Source organism: Artemia sp. Qi Xiang Cuo, chromosome 6, assembly GCF_049724085.1.
Source record: "Artemia sp. Qi Xiang Cuo chromosome 6, ASM4972408v1, whole genome shotgun sequence".
Lineage (NCBI taxonomy): Eukaryota > Metazoa > Arthropoda > Branchiopoda > Anostraca > Artemiidae > Artemia > Artemia sp. Qi Xiang Cuo.
Window position 1 is genome coordinate 66,806,015 of NC_142799.1, and position 18,436 is coordinate 66,824,450.

General features: G+C 36.9%; 1 protein-coding gene across 1 annotated transcript in view; it reads right to left on the reverse strand.

Annotated features, from left to right (window-relative positions):
• Window positions 1-18,436, reverse strand: part of LOC148951529 (photoreceptor-specific nuclear receptor-like) — a 58,112-nt gene that overhangs the window by 26,683 nt on the left and 12,993 nt on the right. Inside the window, exon 2 of the mRNA XM_089090316.1 lies at window positions 2,152-2,608. Coding sequence (XP_088946442.1) covers window positions 2,152-2,608 — 457 coding nt within the window. The remainder of the gene's footprint in view (window positions 1-2,151; window positions 2,609-18,436) is intronic.

Consider the following 18,436-nt stretch of genomic DNA (forward strand, 5'->3'; position numbering starts at 1 on the left):
TTGTTTAGAATCCGAGCAACACGTGAAAAGACTGCATCGAAGTTTCAAAGATGCTATATGAAAAACAGGTTTTTACTGCCTTGTTAGGTATTGCTCACTCCGTGACAAAGATTTAAACTTTAGTTTTTTGGGGTTGAAGGGACAAATAAGGTACCTAGGTTAGGCTACGTATTTAATATACGCAATGCTTTACCCCCCCCCCTTATGTGCAAATATATAACCTAATTTTGTTTCTGAACTATTATATTTTTATCATACTTTGTTTTATTCATTGGCATTAACCAAACTTCACTTCTCGCGTGTTGCCCGGATTCTAAAGTACCCTTGTGATTTTTTCGTCACTATTCATTTTTTTTACGTGTTTCTTTTTTAACTTCAGCTATTATGGCCGTTTGATTTCAGCTACTACTGCGGCCATGATGTCCTGATGACAGGATTCTAGAACTCAAACGACAAAGATGTGATCAGATATCAACTCTCAAAGAGAAAGGATCATGACACTTAACCTCTCTGATCATCAAGTTTGGCTGAGGTACGACAAATATATCTGATAAACCTCATAATAACAAAAATTGAGGAACCATGAATGTCAGAATTGGTAAGGATCTCAAAAGCCCAGCTAGGACGCCTATTCTAGTTTTTAACCAAATTTGGTTGTAATCCAATAACGTATTCTGTAATATATCTTGATGGAAAAATTAAAAATCCTCTTTCATGCGTCCCTAAAAGAGGGTGGATCGCAATCAGACAAGCCAAAGGCGCCACTAGTGTGCAGGCTTTTGCTTCCAATAAAGTTTGGTTAAGATACTGCAACACCTTCTGGCAAATCACGAGTCTAAAATTTTGATTTTGAATGGTAATTAATATGGGAGACAACAATAAGATCCATCGTTCAAACTATAGATAGAAATAGTAAGAAGTATGTTACTCTTGATTTCGTCAAGGCCTAACAATTAAAAACCTTAGGCTATTTTATCATCGTCCTGTATAACCAATTTACATTTTTTTTTTCTTTTATTTGGAACTTCCATTATTAAAGGTAAAGAATAAGATAAAGAATATGACATTGTACTTTGCAGTCCCTACCGGCGGTGCAGATCTCCGTTTCATGGTCTACAGCAAGGAAGTGCAATTGGGTTGGCGGCCAGCTATCTTGTGCTTTTGTACACCCTTCCTGTTTACATACCCCATATTTATCCATGTACCCATTTAGAGCTGGGTCGACTATAGCTAAGCTTATAGAGTCAAGCTACTGACCCCCCTTCCAAACTAAATGACCAGCAATGTCAGGACTCGAACCCCTGTCCTCACCAAAAAAGGATTTCAAATCTAGTGTGTTGCCCACTCGGCTTGGGCGGCTCCTAGATGAGTGATTGGCCATTGTTAAAGTATACCATAATTAAAGGTATACTTTAGTAGAAAATAATCGTACACACCATAAAAATACATCATTAAAATCATATTGTAATAAAAAAAAAAGGTACACATATCCAAGGTGAAAAGATCAATTGCTTGATTTTTTTTTTTTTTTTTTTTTTGAGAATCATAATTGTATACCAAACATTACGTGGTCACTGAAAGACTATTGAGGTATTTATAAATTAGTCTTTGTTTTGTACAGGCTTGTCATAGAATCTTCTGCTCCAAGAGAACACCCTTTCTTAGGGGTTAGATTTATGTTTTCAGTTTACTGCTAACTACTTTTTTAATTTCTGAATTAGAAAATATGACGAGTCAGTTTTTTGGAACTCTTCTTGTAGACCTCTTTTGCGTAACCGGTTAAGCAACATTTTTTGTTTGTTTTTCTTAGCTTAGCTTCGCTCTTTACATCTATAAAAAAATTTTTTTTATTAATTCTTTGTTAAGGTTAGAGCTATGTTATTCAAGTTCGACGCCATGCATCTATTTCTAACTGTTTTGTTTTCTTCTTTTTTCGTCTTTTCTAATAAGAATACCAAAGTATCGCTTTATCTAACAAAAATGAAATACTATTCGAAATATGAAACCAAAATCCACTTTTTAATTTTGGGACATGAAAAAAACAAATTCAAACATTCCTATTCTTTCTTTTGTGTAACAATGCCAAAATAAAACAAATTAACTTACTACGTTTAATTACGAATTATCAGCGAAAATTACTTTAAAATTTACCTGTAAATAAGTCGACGTCTGACACTCCTCTTAAAGAATCCGCTGCAGCCATTACAAGCTAATATCCCATAGTGCTTTCCAGAGCTGGTATCACCACATACTAGACAGTTTAGTCCCCCCAAATCTGTGCCTAATCTTCTTTTATCATGTTCGAATTCACTAGCAATGCTATCTCCATTATGCCAAGACGATATTATCGAATTACTGCTGCTCGACTTCCTTAAGTCTTCAATGGTGAAGTGACGGGGTAGTTGATTCGGGTCTTTGTGTAGTGGTAAGTGGGTTTCATATGCTGGAAAAGGTGGCTGAAGAAATCTAATACCATCAGGAAATGAAAATGTCTGTTCTCTTTGGGAGTTTGGAGCCTCGACGGGGGAGGGGGTTCTTTTTTGTGAAGATGTTATTAGTGGTGATGAAGAACTATCATGGGATGCAACTTCAGGTGTCTCACTGGATTCTAAACAATTTAGATTATTTTACTTCTAGGGTGTAATGCAAAGACGAAAGCACATCTTATATTCTAGACTCCGAATAAAATTCTGCACAATGCTTGAAGTACACAGGGGAGTAAAAACTAAATCTGAGCGTTTTGTTGGTTAAGTGGACACTTAACCAACCATGTATATCATACGAAATTAGGAAAAATTCTAATGATTCTGCAAAATGACTAAATTATGATTTAATAATTTTTCCAAAATACTATTCATTTTCATAAAGCTATTGACTTACTAAATAAACAAAATAATGAACCTTTTGGGTTGTTTTATCTTAAAAAAGGAATGGTGTTTTCTGTTAATATAGTATAAGCGGCCAATTCTAAGAAGGATATATAATACGTTTGCTGTACCCTGCTTATTAGTATTAGCACCCTTCTACGAACTGTTCAGTCAAACCGAGAAAATAACAATTCGCCGACTTTATTTCTGTTATGTAAGATTCCTATTAGGCATCCCTCTATTGGAAAAAAAAAGTTTTTTTTTAACTGAAAGTTAGGGCAACATTAAAACCTAAAATGTACAGAAATCATTCCGTATATGAAGGGGATAGCCTCCTCCTCGACACCCCGATCTTCACGCTAAAGTTTTTAAACACTTAAAAAAAAGTTCCTTATTCTAATTAAACGGCCCTTGTATTTCAGACGTCGTTCTTTAAGATTTGGGACAAAAGGTTTAACTTTAGCGAAAAGAGTGGGGTATTGTAGAAGAGGCAGCCCTCTCATATATGGAATAATTTCAGTTCGTTTTAAATTTGGTATTGCTCTTTTCTTTCAGTCGAAAAAACTTTTTTTTTTATCATTTTTCAAATAATGCCGTAAACCTGCCTCCCCTTCCATTGAAATTTCCCCCTCCCAGAGAAATCCCTTCACTGAAACTTTTTCCGTGTAAATGCTCTCCACGGGAAACTACCTTCGGACAATTCCATCCTTGCTGCAAATCTCCCCCCCCCCCCCAGATAATTTCTTGCTCACGATATCGCCTGAAAAAGTCTCTTTAGCATACTTTCATTTAAAAAAAAACTGATTTTTTAACTTAATTTCTGACCGTTTTTTAATTCATACTGAAATTTCCCTCTATGTGGAAAATTTTTTCGGAACCCATCCTCCAATGAAAAAATTTCTCCCGCAGAAAACTTCCCCACGGAAAATTATTCCAGGTGATAGTTTGCCATGGAGAATTTCCCTCACGAAAATTACCCCTCCCCAGACAAATCCCCTAGAGATTTCTAACCCCACTGAAAATTTCCCCCAGTCAATTCCCTCAGATAACCTCCACATTTAAAATTCAGTCGCCAAAACTAAAGTAAAACAATTAAAACGAATTTCATATAGGAATTCTGGTAAATCCCTCCCCCTCCCTTGTGTAAAATTTTCTCTTGAAACCTCAGCCCCAAAAGCTTCCCTCCCAACGGCAAATCCTCCCGTCGAAAATTGTCATCGCAGAAAAATCCCCCACCTGAAAAATGTCTCTATACTTCTCTACAACAAATACTTTTTGTAAACAGTGGGCAAGCTTTATGCCTTATAGCCATCTCCCCAGGGGCTGTGGGGTCATGTAACTCCCCAAAGGTATAGTTATTGGACCTTTCAACTATGCTAAATAAAACGGATATCTCAAAATTTTGATTGGCTGACTTTGAGGAAAAAAGAGGCGTCAGAAGAGGCTAGTTACCATGCAATCTCCTTGGCCACTTAAAAGGGCCCTAGAACTTTGTTCCTTTTAAATGAGACCTCTCCCGATCTTGTAGGACCAATGATTTACCCCTGGGAAGAAAAAAAAACAAATTAACACACGCATCCGTAATCTTTCTTTTGGCAAAAAATATAAAAGTCCACATTTTGCAGCTGGGATCTTGAAACCTTTACATTAGGGTTCTCTGATAAGTTAAATATGAGGGTGCGGTTTTAAACAAATTCCATGACTTTTCCCTTTTTTGAAAATAAGAGAAAATTTCTCAGGTTTGTAACTTTAGATAGGTAGCATTAAACTTAATGTTTCTTATATATTTTGAATCAGCATAAAAATTTAATTCCTTTAACGTATTAATTAAAAAAAAAACTTTTTCCACAAAATAAGTTTTTCAAAGAAAAGTAAAGAGCTCCATTAAAAAAAAAAATGTGTAAAAATCAAAGCAAATAATGTACCAAGCGTAAAACTACCACAAATTACCATCGATAAATAAATGAAACCGAAAACGAACAGAAATTACAATACATAACCAAGTCAAACTCAAAACGAGCAGAAATTAACACGAGTAGGGTTCAAGACCCCTATGCCTTCCCAAGACTAGAACACAATTTGCACTTTACTGAAAAAATACAAGTGAATGTGCTTTGTCAGTTTAATATACATATGCTAATATTTATTCCTCAAAATGCTAGTAATATTTGATTTATGAAAGTTATAAGAGTGAAAACGTTTAAAATCTATTTTTTTTCGCTAAAGTGCAAATTATGTTCTGGCCTTGGGAAGGCATAGGGGTTTTGATTTCACACACGAAACTATTCCTGGGATATTGCTAGTATACCCTTTTGACAACCTGCTTACGGATGGCAGGTTTTCATCCGTACAACAGAAATTTTCGGAAATACTCTCTGAAAATTTCACGTTCATACCCTTAGGTATAGTTGTAATGATAGTCACAGCATCAGTATAACTACTCAACTTAATACAATTAGCTATTGCTATAGATGTTAGGGTTTTGCTCTTTTGATAACCTGTATATTTATACACATGTTTAAATTTCTATCTTAATGCCCTTAACTTTACAAGTAGTTGCGATAGAAGTAGTAGTTGGAGCAATAGTAATAGTAGTAGTAGAACTAGTAAATGTTGCTGTGGCAGTAGTATTAGTAGTAGCGCGCATATATTGCCTTTTGGTCAATTGATCTTCCCCTGTAAGTATTCTCTGAGAGTTCCAACTTCATACACAGATCAATTCTTAAGACACGCTATTTTGACAATCAAAATGCACATAGTATCACTCTTGAGCTCAAATTTGCCACCAATATTCTCTCAAATTTTACGTTCATAGACTTTGCCTTAATGCTACTATTATTACGGTAGTTTGGGTGGTACTAGAAGTAGTTGCAGCGTTAGTGTTGTATTAGTAGTAGTAGTCGCAGCAGTAGCAGCGGTATTAATAGTGGTTGTAGCATCTGCATATTGCCTTTTGGTCAGTTGAATATCGCTTTCATGATGCCCCAGAGTTTCACCTTGACAGGTTAAGCCGTTCCAAAAATATCATTAATGTGCGCTTTTGACACCTTTTTGACGCCCTTTTCACCTTAATGCTCTAAGTCTTACAGGTTGTTGCAATTGAAGTAGTAGTTGGAGCAGTTTAGTAGCAGTAGTAGCATAAGTAAAAGTAGCAGGGGTATTAGTGTTAGTAGTGACACGTACATATTACCTTTTGTCAATTGATCTTCCCCTTTAAGTATTCCCCGAAAGCTTCAACTCAATACCCAAATAAATTCTTGAGATACACCCTTTTGACAATCTGCATGCGCATAGCGTGTTTTGATTTAGTCCAAATTCTCCTTCAATATTCTGTCAAATTTTCACCTTCATACATGTAGCCTTAATTGTACTAGTATCATAGTAGTAGTGGTAGTAGTAGGAACAGTAGTTGCAGTATTAATGTATAATTATTAGCAGTAATAGCAGTAGCAGCAGTATTAATAGTAGTATTAGCGGGTATATTTTGCCTTTTGGTCAAATGAACATTCCATTCATGATGCTCCTGAAGTTTCTTCTTGATATGATAAGCCGTTCTGAAAATATTGCTGATACGACCGTAACAGCAATCTGTAAACACATAGTATGTTTTGATTTAGTTCAACTTTCCCCTCAACGTTTCCTCGCACATTGTTTTCAATATCCTCAGCCCTAGTAGTATTCTCAATAGAAGAAGTAGTTTTAGGATAGTAGTGGTAGCAGTAATAGTACTCGTAGTACCAGTAGAAACAGCCGTAGTTGTAGTAGTACTAGCGTGCAAATACTGCCTTTTTGGTCAATTGAACATCACCCTTATCATTTCCTGAAAATTCCAAATTAATATACTCAGTTATTCCTGAGTTACACCCTTTGACAACCCATATACACATAACATGTTTTGGTATTTACTTCAACACTCCCCTCAACTCTCCCTGAAAGACTCATCTTAATGCCTTTCGTATTTTGGGAAAAATAGAAGTGAACCATGCATACCTTTTCTCAATAACATATACTATATGTAAACAATGAACAAATTGCATAGCTTGCAGCCCTTGCCTTGAGGCCTCGGAGGAGGGGGGGTGACATCCCCGAACGCATAATTACTGAACCTTTCAACAATGCTGAAAAAAGTGACGTCTTAAAACTTTGTTTGGATGTTTGTTTTTGGAAATGATGGGTGTTGGGGGAAGGGGGTGGTTTCTCTCGAGACATATCTGAATTTAATACGACCAGCCATTCCATAAAAAATTTATATACCCCTAGGACATAACTTAAAGCCCCTACCTCAGGGCTCTGGGGGGTTGTAACAACCCTAGAGGCATTGCTATATATTCTTTGGACTATTTTAAACAAAATTGCCATTGCACAATTTCTATCAGATGCGTTTGGTGAAAAGTGGGGCAGTTGGGGGGGGGCTGTTTGACTTCCTTCATTATTGACTCTTGAAAGGGAAGTAGAATTTCCAATTTCAACCAAATGAGCCATCTCTAAGGTTTAAACAACCATCCCTTCCATAAGAACCTTAAATACCCCAAGAGCATAACTTACAACCCTCGACCTCAGGCTCTGGCGGTTCGTATCAACCCCAAATATATGATCTTTGGACTATTTTGAATAAAAGGACTCTCTCAAAGTTTCTATTGGACACATCTCGTAAAAGCACCACGTGTTTGTGTGTGTGTGTGTGTGTGTGTGTGTGTGTGTGTGTGTGTGTGTGTGTGTGTGTGTGTGTGTGTGTGTGTGTGTGTGTGTGTGTGTGTGTGTGTGTGTGTGTGTGTGTGTGTGTGTGTGTGTGTGTGTGTGTGTGTGTGTGTGTGTGTGTGTGTGTGTGTGTGTGTGTGTGTGTGTGTGTGTGTGTGTGTGTGTGTGTGTGTGTGTGTGTGTGTGTGTGTGTGTGTGTGTGTGTGTGTGTGTGTGTGTGTGTGTGTGTGTGTGTGTGTGTGTGTGTGTGTGTGTGTGTGTGTGTGTGTGTGTGTGTGTGTGTGTGTGTGTGTGTGTGTGTGTGTGTGTGTGTGTGTGTGTGTGTGTGTGTGTGTGTGTGTGTGTGTGTGTGTGTGTGTGTGTGTGTGTGTGTGTGTGTGTGTGTGTGTGTGTGTGTGTGTGTGTGTGTGTGTGTGTGTGTGTGTGTGTGTGTGTGTGTGTGTGTGTGTGTGTGTGTGTGTGTGTGTGTGTGTGTGTGTGTGTGTGTGTGTGTGTGTGTGTGTGTGTGTGTGTGTGTGTGTGTGTGTGTGTGTGTGTGTGTGTGTGTGTGTGTGTGTGTGTGTGTGTGTGTGTGTGTGTGTGTGTGTGTGTGTGTGTGTGTGTGTGTGTGTGTGTGTGTGTGTGTGTGTGTGTGTGTGTGTGTGTGTGTGTGTGTGTGTGTGTGTGTGTGTGTGTGTGTGTGTGTGTGTGTGTGTGTGTGTGTGTGTGTGTGTGTGTGTGTGTGTGTGTGTGTGTGTGTGTGTGTGTGTGTGTGTGTGTGTGTGTGTGTGTGTGTGTGTGTGTGTGTGTGTGTGTGTGTGTGTGTGTGTGTGTGTGTGTGTGTGTGTGTGTGTGTGTGTGTGTGTGTGTGTGTGTGTGTGTGTGTGTGTGTGTGTGTGTGTGTGTGTGTGTGTGTGTGTGTGTGTGTGTGTGTGTGTGTGTGTGTGTGTGTGTGTGTGTGTGTGTGTGTGTGTGTGTGTGTGTGTGTGTGTGTGTGTGTGTGTGTGTGTGTGTGTGTGTGTGTGTGTGTGTGTGTGTGTGTGTGTGTGTGTGTGTGTGTGTGTGTGTGTGTGTGTGTGTGTGTGTGTGTGTGTGTGTGTGTGTGTGTGTGTGTGTGTGTGTGTGTGTGTGTGTGTGTGTGTGTGTGTGTGTGTGTGTGTGTGTGTGTGTGTGTGTGTGTGTGTGTGTGTGTGTGTGTGTGTGTGTGTGTGTGTGTGTGTGTGTGTGTGTGTGTGTGTGTGTGTGTGTGTGTGTGTGTGTGTGTGTGTGTGTGTGTGTGTGTGTGTGTGTGTGTGTGTGTGTGTGTGTGTGTGTGTGTGTGTGTGTGTCCCCCCCCCCCCCCGTGTGTGTGTGTGTGTGTGTGTGTGTGTGTGTGTGTGTGTGTGTGTGTGTGTGTGTGTGTGTGTGTGTGTGTGTGTGTGTGTGTCTGTGTGTGTGTGTGTCTGTGTGTGTGTGTGTGTGTGTGTGTGTGTGTGTGTGTGTGTGTGTGTGTGTGTGTGTGTGTGTGTGTGTGTGTGTGTGTGTGTGTGTGTGTGTGTGTGTGTGTGTGTGTGTGTGTGTGTGTGTGTGTGTGTGTGTGTGTGTGTGTGTGTGTGTGTGTGTGTGTGTGTGTGTGTGTGTGTGTGTGTGTGTGTGTGTGTGTGTGTGTGTGTGTGTGTGTGTGTGTGTGTGTGTGTGTGTGTGTGTGTGTGTGTGTGTGTGTGTGTGTGTGTGTGTGTGTGTGTGTGTGTGTGTGTGTGTGTGTGTGTGTGTGTGTATGTGTATGTATGTATGTGTGTGTGTATGTGTATATGTGTATGTGTGTGCGGGTGTGTGGGTGTGGGTGTGCGTGAGTGTGCGTGTGTGCGTGAGTGGGGGAGTGTGTGTGCGTGAGTGTGGGTTCTTTTTAGTTTGTTGTTGTGTGATGGAGTTTGTGGGAGTGGGTGTGCGCGCGTGTGTGTGAGGGTAAGTTGTGTGTGTGTGTGTGTGAGGGAGGGGGGGTAGTACCTGTGCTCAGATCAATTTGACTCTTAAACAGGGCACTAGAACTTCTGATTTCAAATCCAATGAGTCACCTCTAAAGCATATACGACCACCCTTACTATAAGAGCATTATATGCCCCCAGGGCATAACTTACGACCTTTTCCCTAAGAGCATTTATGAGAGGGGTGTCTTCCTCTCAAACATAATTTGCGGACCCTTCAACTACGATGAACAAAATTGTTATCTCCCAATTTTGATTGGAGGTGTTAAGGGAAATGATGAGGGTGGAGGGGGGCCCTGATCTCAAATTACTTTGACTCTTAAATAAGGCACTAAAACTTCTAATTTTAAATCAGATGAGCCCCATATGAAGCTTATACAACCACCCATTCCATAAAATCCTTATATGCCCTCATCCATAATTTACAACCCTGTCCCCAGAGCGCTTGGGACTATTTTAACATAATCACTGTCTCATAATTTCAATCAGATCCATTTGGTGAAAAGGGGGTTGTCGGGGGGAGGGGCTAAATGCCCTCCATCACTTTTGACGCTTAAAAAGGGACTAGAACTTCCAATTTTCAACCAAATGCTCCTCTTCTAAATGATTCCTTTTTGAAGTTTCTGTGACAACTCTTTCTATAAAACCCTTATAGAAAGCCTTTTTGAAGTTTCGACGACAACAATTTCTATAAAAAACTTATATGCCCCAAGGGCATAACTTACAACCCTTAACGTGAGGGCTGTGGGGGTAGGGTTTCATCCTCAAAAACATAATTTCCAGACTTTTCAACTATGTTGAAGAAAATGGCTATGTCAAAATTTTAATCGGAAGTGTTTGGGGAAATAATGGGTGTGGGGAGGCATTCGCCCTCCGATCACTTTTGACTATTAAAAAGGGCACTAGCCCTCTTAATTTCCAATCGAATTTGCCCTTTTTGAAGTTTCTACGACAACACTTTCTATATAAATCTTGTATGCCCTCGGAACATAACTTACAACCCTTACCCCGAGGGTTGTGGGGAGGTTTTTATCTTCAAATATACAATTTCCGAGTCTTTCAACTACGCTGAACAAAATGCTATCTAGAAATCCTGATTGGATGCATTTGGGGAATGGTGGGCGTGAAAGTGGGGTTAGTTGCCCTTCTATCACTTTCGACTATCAAAAAGGGAACTAGCCCTTTCAATTTCCAATCAAATGAGTCATTTTTAAAGCTTCTACGACGACTCTTTCGATACGAAGTGCCCTGGTCTAAAACAAACCAAAGAAAATAAAATAAATAAAAATAAATAATAAATACATTGTGCCAACATCCTTCTTGACTTAGGCAGCGCGATTGCGCTGCCTATTATCTATTGTTATTAAATTTCCGCTTTTTAGAGTTTTATTTTCTATCGGACCGAGTCGCTCCTAACTTGTAGTTCGTTACCACGAACTGTTTAAAAACAGCCGACAGTTCGTGTCTAGTTTTGGTGTAGCGCAACCTCTCGTTGCTTTTGAAGAACGTCGGTTTCGGTTTATGAATATTCTAGATCATGAAAATAGTTATTGAATGTTTTTTTTTTGTGAGATAGAAGTGAATTTATTTTTCTTTCTTTCTTTTTTTTTCGTTTTTGCTATTGCTGTATTTTAACACCTTAACTTCAATTTCGACAACGTCAAGTTAGCCAAGTTATTTCGTACCGCACCTGATAGAATAAAGTGTCGAGGCCTTACGCATGATCTAACAGGAGGAGTGGCCCCAAAGCGTCCAACGGGGATGGTTGGGACCTAAGTAAGTAAATATGTGTTTTTTGGGAAATAAAATGATTCATTCATAGTTATAGTAATCATGACAAACGATAATATTAAAGATTACAAATTATTCATGCTCATGCATAATATTGCAAATGGTTTCCACTAGCGAACTGTAAGCAAGAAACAAATTTGTGCTAGAAGTATCTGAGATTTGCCTGATTTTTGAAAAAGGAAAAGACACCCCTATAGAGCGAGCTATCTTGTTTAAAATGGCATTATCAAATTCAGTGTATCAGAGAATACTTTTGAAGAGGTTTTAAGCCCCTATATAAAAAAATTTGAAGCTTTGCATTTTTCCGAGAAGGATGAGCAAAAATGCGTGTTTCATTGTTTTTGTTTTCCCAAGGGTGACCTCATCGAAGCAGTGGTCCTGCGATATCGGGAAAAGGCTCATTAGGAAGGAAATTGAAATTATTTGACTCTTTTTAAATAGCAAAAAAGATTGTTTAACAGTAAAGGGAAGTTTTCGGTCATTTTGTGGCGCCAGACGACGCCACAATAATATGGCTACACAAAAGACATCGAGTGAAAATTCTGAGGTAACTAATAGATTCAGAATTATTGAAAAACTTTAAATTGGGCTTTCAAGTTTGAAAGGCAGTAATGCCACGCGGTGGCGCGTTCGTTCATAAGGACATCACAGTTTATACAAAATATACTGTTAATACAAAATGTTTATTTTAAAGCTTCGTTTAACAATGTACGCATGTACACATGTACAGTGGTATATAACTGCGCATCGACCAATACCGAGGAATACGACGAATCTTTTTGTAGGCTTGGGAGAGGTGTGCTCGATACGTCAAAATGTGTTTTTATGCCTAAATTTCCTAACTTTCTGTGGTCCTGCAGATAAATTTAGAAGAAATGAGTTTTGCAGATAAATTTAGTTTTTGTGTTTTTGTTTGTTTGTGGGGAGGAGGGGGGGTGGCAAGGGTAGAAAGCAATCTCTAATGTTTTCTGAGAATATTTTGGAACTATGTGTGCAATAAGGATGCTGGGGAGCCATTACTAATTAATAAATTAGCAATATTAATTTAATAAATTTGCAATATACATATGTTGCTAATTAATCATATATATATATATATATATATATATATATATATATATATATATATATATATATATTTTATATATATATATATATATATATATATATATATATATATATATATATATATATATATATATATATATATATATATATATATATATATATATATATATATATATATATATATATATATATATATATATATATATATATATATATTACATGAGCAGCCACGAAACAATTTACAAGGGCCTAAACATGCAAAAATTTGTAAAAGAGAAGAGGGGGGAAGCTATTGAATTATTCTGCAAGAGAATGCAAGATTTTTATAAAATTTGGCAGGGGAGATTCCTGGGGTAGAGAGTTGGTGTGTAAATTCGCAGAATTTTCCCCTTCAAATGTGCCCATATGTCCTTTATTTGTTAGTGACAGGTGCTATTGAATACAATTTCTTGATTTAAAAAGTAATTCTTCTATACGAGCTATGACTTGAATGTGATAACAGAGACAATTCTATTTCCATAATAATTACCTTTAGCCGACATGAGAGTCTACTTTGCGGGATGAAATCACTGAACTATCGAGGGGCGAATAAAAAGCGGACCATCTAGAATAGAAAAGTTGACTCGTTGATTCAATTCACTTTTCGAGGGAGATTTAAAGGGGTTAACGAAGCGGAAGTGAAGAACTATAGAGAAATTGTTTGTACATTTCGTACAAATTGATGTATTGACATTGTATTCTTCAAACGCTTGTTCATTTTAAGCAGTCATTTATTGAAGAGTCGAAAGTACTTTTTAAAGGACATTGCTTTTAAAGGACACTGCTTTTCATTAATTTTATTGAAGAGGGTGGTGCTTGAAATAGAATTACACCATCACCTTTCATTCAAATAACCTAGCGTTTTCAAAACTGCATCACAAGACGGTGTAACGAGATTTAAGACTTCAAATCCCCTTCCCCCCTTAAAAAATCTAAAAGAAACATTCTGATTATTTTGACCCCGCATCTCCTATGTGCGTTAGATCTCCTCTATAATACAATTTTTGCAAAATTTATATATTTGTCTCAGGAGGTTATCCCACTTAATCACCAGTACAAGCGACATGACAGTAACATGGGTTGCTGTCACTGTTACACGGGTGACAGTGACGTAAAACGAACAGAAATACCACAAACAGAAATAGGGCTGACGTCTCTTATTTAGTACTACCATTACTACTAGTAACAAAAGCTCACAGCAGCATCCGCTCCTTCTCTATCCCAATCTACTCAAAGCCTCCTTATTTGCACCCATCCAAGAAGTTCTAATTTCCTTGAAATCCCTCATTATGACCTCTTTTCCCCTATCAAACAGTTCGTGGTAACGAACTGTAAGTAAGGAGCGACCCGGCTCAATGGTAACCAAAACTCTAGAAAACGGGTCTTTGATACCAATTGATACATCAAAAGAATCAAATTTTAATGCTAAATTCAAATATATAAATTTCATCAAGTTTAGTTCTACCCAGCAAAAGTAACGCGCCCGAGAAAATTTGGCTGATTTTCGAAAAAAGGGGGAAAGAACCTCCAAAAGTTATAGAATCTTAATGAAAATCATATCATCAGATTCAGCGTATCAGAAAACTCCACTGTAGAGGTTTCAAGCTTCTATCTGCAAAAATGTGGAATTTTGTATTTTTTGCCAGAAGATAGATCACGGATGCGTCTTTATTTATTGTTTTGTTTTTTTTTTTTCGTTTTTTTTCCCAGGGGTGATCGTATCGACCCAGTGGTCCTAGAATATTGTGGGAGGACTTATTGGAACGGAAATTAAAAGTTCTAGTGCTCTTTTTAAGTGACCGAAAAAATGGAGGGCAACTAGGCCCCCTCCCACGCTCATTTTTTTCCCAAAGTCACCTGATCAAAATTTTGAGATAGCCATTTTGTTCAGCATGATTGAAATATGAAAAGTATGTCCTGTAGGATGGCTTAATCTCCCAAATTCCCCGGGGGGAAGGATGAAAGTTATGAACTTTACCCAATGTTAACATATAGTATTGGTTATTAGGAAGTATACAGACGTTTTCAAAGGGGATTTTTTCTGGTAGTAGGGGGAGGGGTGGGGCGGGGGGTATGTGGGAAGATGTGTCCACGACGGAAGGTTTCAGGGGAGCAGGGACATTGCGATGAAGGGGGTGGCGGATTTCCCAGTATTATTTGAAAAAAAGATCAGAAATTAAACATAAAAAAAAAACAAGTTTTCTAACTGAAAATAAGGAGTTACATCAAAACTTAAAACGAACAAAAAATATTACGTGTAGGATTGGTTTTACCCTCTAGTCAATAACTTGCTCTTTACGCCAAAGATGGTTTAGTACTTTAATAACGGCTATTTATTATAAATAACGGCCTTTTTTATTATGTGGTAATTTTTCAAGAAATGGAACGAAATTTGAACTTTAGCTTAAAGAGTGAGTCATTGACTAGTGGTCGAGCCTCCTAATATAAGTATTACAAATATATTAATATAAATGATTGTTACGTAAATTAATTCGTAAGTTAAGTATATTCATTATTAATAAAAAACGGTGGTAAATAAAATTAAACAAGTTTCAAGAAAGCCATTTAATCAAATAAAAGTAAAATTAATATGCAAATTTTGTTTTAATTATTCATGTCCAGTGAGCCAATACCAAAACCTGGATTGATTCAAAAACGTTCAAAAATTAAATAAAAAAAACAAACTTTTTTAACTAAAATTAAGGAACGACGTTAAAACTTAAAACGAACAGAAATTATTCCGTATATGAAAGGGGATGTCCCCTCCTCAAAGCCTCGCTCTTTACTCTAAAGTTTTTTATTGTTTAAAAAAATAGATTTGTGACAAAGTAAAACTTTAGCGTAAAGAGCGAGGCGTTGAGGAGGGGACAGCCCCTTTCATATACGGAATAATTTCTGTTCGTTTCAAGTTTTAACGTCGTTCCTTACTTTCTGTTAAGAAAACTTATTTTTTTATTTAATTTGGGTAAGACCTGCTTTTCGTTTGACCCTCGATGGTTGGCTGAAAAGGACGATCTTTGGTGATCTCACATCTTTCATTCACAGAACATTTCCTATCCACCTGAACCTTTCTCATACTGTGGCCCAAGAAAGCCGGATAGAACTAAATTTTTCGTACAACTTACTGCTTGAAAGATAATCAGTCAGACATATGCGCAAAAGAGTCCTTATGCAATTCTAGAAATCATCTAGAAATCTAGATTTCTAGAAATCTAGAAATACTCACAGAAATCCCCCTCCCATCTCTCATCCAAATAACGTTCTGGTCTCTAGTAGGCTTAGAAGGCGTTATCTCTACTCCTGTTTGTGGTCATTTCTCTTCATTTTATGTTCGAGTTGGTTATATTTTTGTATTTTCTGTTCTTTGGTTTTTTGGGTTTTATTTATTAATTAATAGTGATTTAAGGTCGCTTCAAGCTTGAATTATCTTTTGACTTTATTTATGCTTCTCTTTGGTTTAATTTAGCTCTTGACTTGTCTTTGAAAAACTACTTTTGTGGAAAAAGCTCTTTTAAATTAATTTATATTCGTTTTGATATAGCATTGTTATTGGTTGATAAAAGAATATGTTAAATCTATTTTGGTTTTTCTCCATTAGAATCAAGGTTTTGGCTTACTACTTATATCTTGGACAAAATTTTGTAACAAACTATAGGGAAGCAGCAAAAAATAGTTGTAACAAACAGTTGTAAAATAGTTGTGCAACAAATAATAGTTGTAACAAATAGTTGTAAAATAATTTTGCAATAAATAATAGTTGTAACAAATAGTTGTAAAATAATTTTGCAACAAATAATAGTTGTAAAAAATAGTTGTAAAATAATTTTGCAACAAATAATAGTTGTAACAAATAGTTGTAAAATAATTTTGCAACAAATAATAGTTATAACAAATAGTTGTAAAATAATTTTGCAACAAATAATAGTTGTAACAAATAGTTGTAAAATAATTTTGCAACAAATAATAGTTGTAACAAATAGTTGTAAAATAATTTTGCAATAAATAATAGTTGTAACAAATAGTTGTAAAATAATTTTGCAACAAATAATAGTTGTGCTATGGTGCTTCGGATGGATGGATACGGGGAACGATATTAAAATAAATGGGTTGAAAATCTGCAGAATCTTTGGTGCTCCATAATGCTGAAGAAATTATGATCACTATCATGTTACAACCTTGAGCACAGACAAATATTTATCAACTATTCTCTTCATCCTGCCCAGAAAGATTCTTGACTTGACTATTAGTTCTATGACTTGAGTACATCTTTAGCAATCTAATCCCCATCAACCTCGGCAGAGTTAGGTATCCCTGGCGGCGTTCTAAGAGCAGCTGACTGGGCACCTTCTGCTTCTAGAAAGACCTCATTACTATCTCTAATCCTTTACCGCGACTTTTCCGGACTCCGATCCTTTTTGACAATATAGCTTTAAATCCCTGAACGTAATGGATAGGATTAACTAGTATAGGATCAATATTCAATTACAGGTTAAGCGACATGATAAATCACATTGTGGAGGATTACTTGCCGTATGGCATTCAAATTTGGGGGTGGGGGACAATTAATCTGTCATAAGAAATACACCTGTGGCAAAGGCAATTTTTTATCGAGATAGCAGAATAAATGAATAATTGATGCGTTCCACTTAAAAATGCCAATTTAAAACAAAATAGTACTATTTTCAACTTAATGGGTAATGAAGAATTAACAGCTGCATATACACAAGTGTTATAAATACAAATAAAATATTTATATTTTGGACTATTTCAGTGGACAGTGGTTCTAAAATTCCGAGGAGGTAGAATCCATGTATATACTAAACAAAATTAATAAGTGTTTCAAAATAAAAGCAAAGAGTGACATCAAAACTAAAAAAAAAACTGAAATTGACCTATATACGACAGGTTGCTGCCATCTCCAGCCTCTGCTTTTTCCATTAAAGATTAACATATTAAAGGTATTTATGCCATGGTTGCCATCCAGTGAAAACAAAATCATTAGATTTTAGTGATTTTTTGGTTGATTTAAGGTTTTTGTTCAATAATCTAGTAATTTATTTGCTGTTTTTTTTTTTTAGGCCATATAAAAACCACTAGATTCAGTGATAAATCACTAGGGAGAGAAGTCCTGATTAATGCTTTCTCAATAAAACATAAGCAAACCTTTATCAAACAGTTCGTGGTAATGAACTGTAAGTAAGGAGCGACCCGGCTCAATGGTAACCGAAACTCTAGAAAACGGTATTTTGATACAAATAGATACATCAAAAGAATCAGATTTTAATGCTGATTTCAAATATATAAATTTCATCAAGTTTTATTCTTCTCTTCAAAAGTTAAGCGCCTGAGAAAATGTTGCTGATTTTCGAAAAAAGGGGGAAAGACCCTCTAAAAATTATAGAACCTTAATGAAAATCACACCATCATATTCCGCGTATCAGAGAACCCTACTGTAGTGGTTTCAAGCTCCTATCTACAAAAATGTGGAATTTCGCATTTTTTGCCAGAAGAAAGATCACGGGTGCGTGTTTATTTGTTTTTTTTTGTTTTTTTTTCCCAGGGATGATCGTATCGACCCAGTTATCCTAGAATATCGTGAGAGGGCTCATTGGAACGTAAATTAAAAGTTCTTGTGCCATTTTTAAGAGACCAAAAAAATGGAGGGCAACTAGGTCCCCTCCCGCGCTCATTTTTTCCCAAAGTCACCTGATCGAAATTTTGAGATAGCCATTTTATTCAGCATGGTTGAAAATATTATAAGTATATCTTTTAGGATGACTTAATCCTCCGACGTTCCCGGGAGGAGGGCTGAAATTTATGAACTTTACCCAATGTTAACATATAGTATTGGTTATTGGGAAGTATCCAGACGTTTTCAGGGGAGATTTTTCCTGGTAGTGGGAGGGGGGTGGGTCGGGGGTTATGTGGGAGGATCTTTCCATGAAGGAAGTTTTCATGGGGGAAGGGAAATTGCTATGAAGGGGACGCTGGTTGATGTTTCTGCTGCAACAGCAGAAACATCAAAACTTT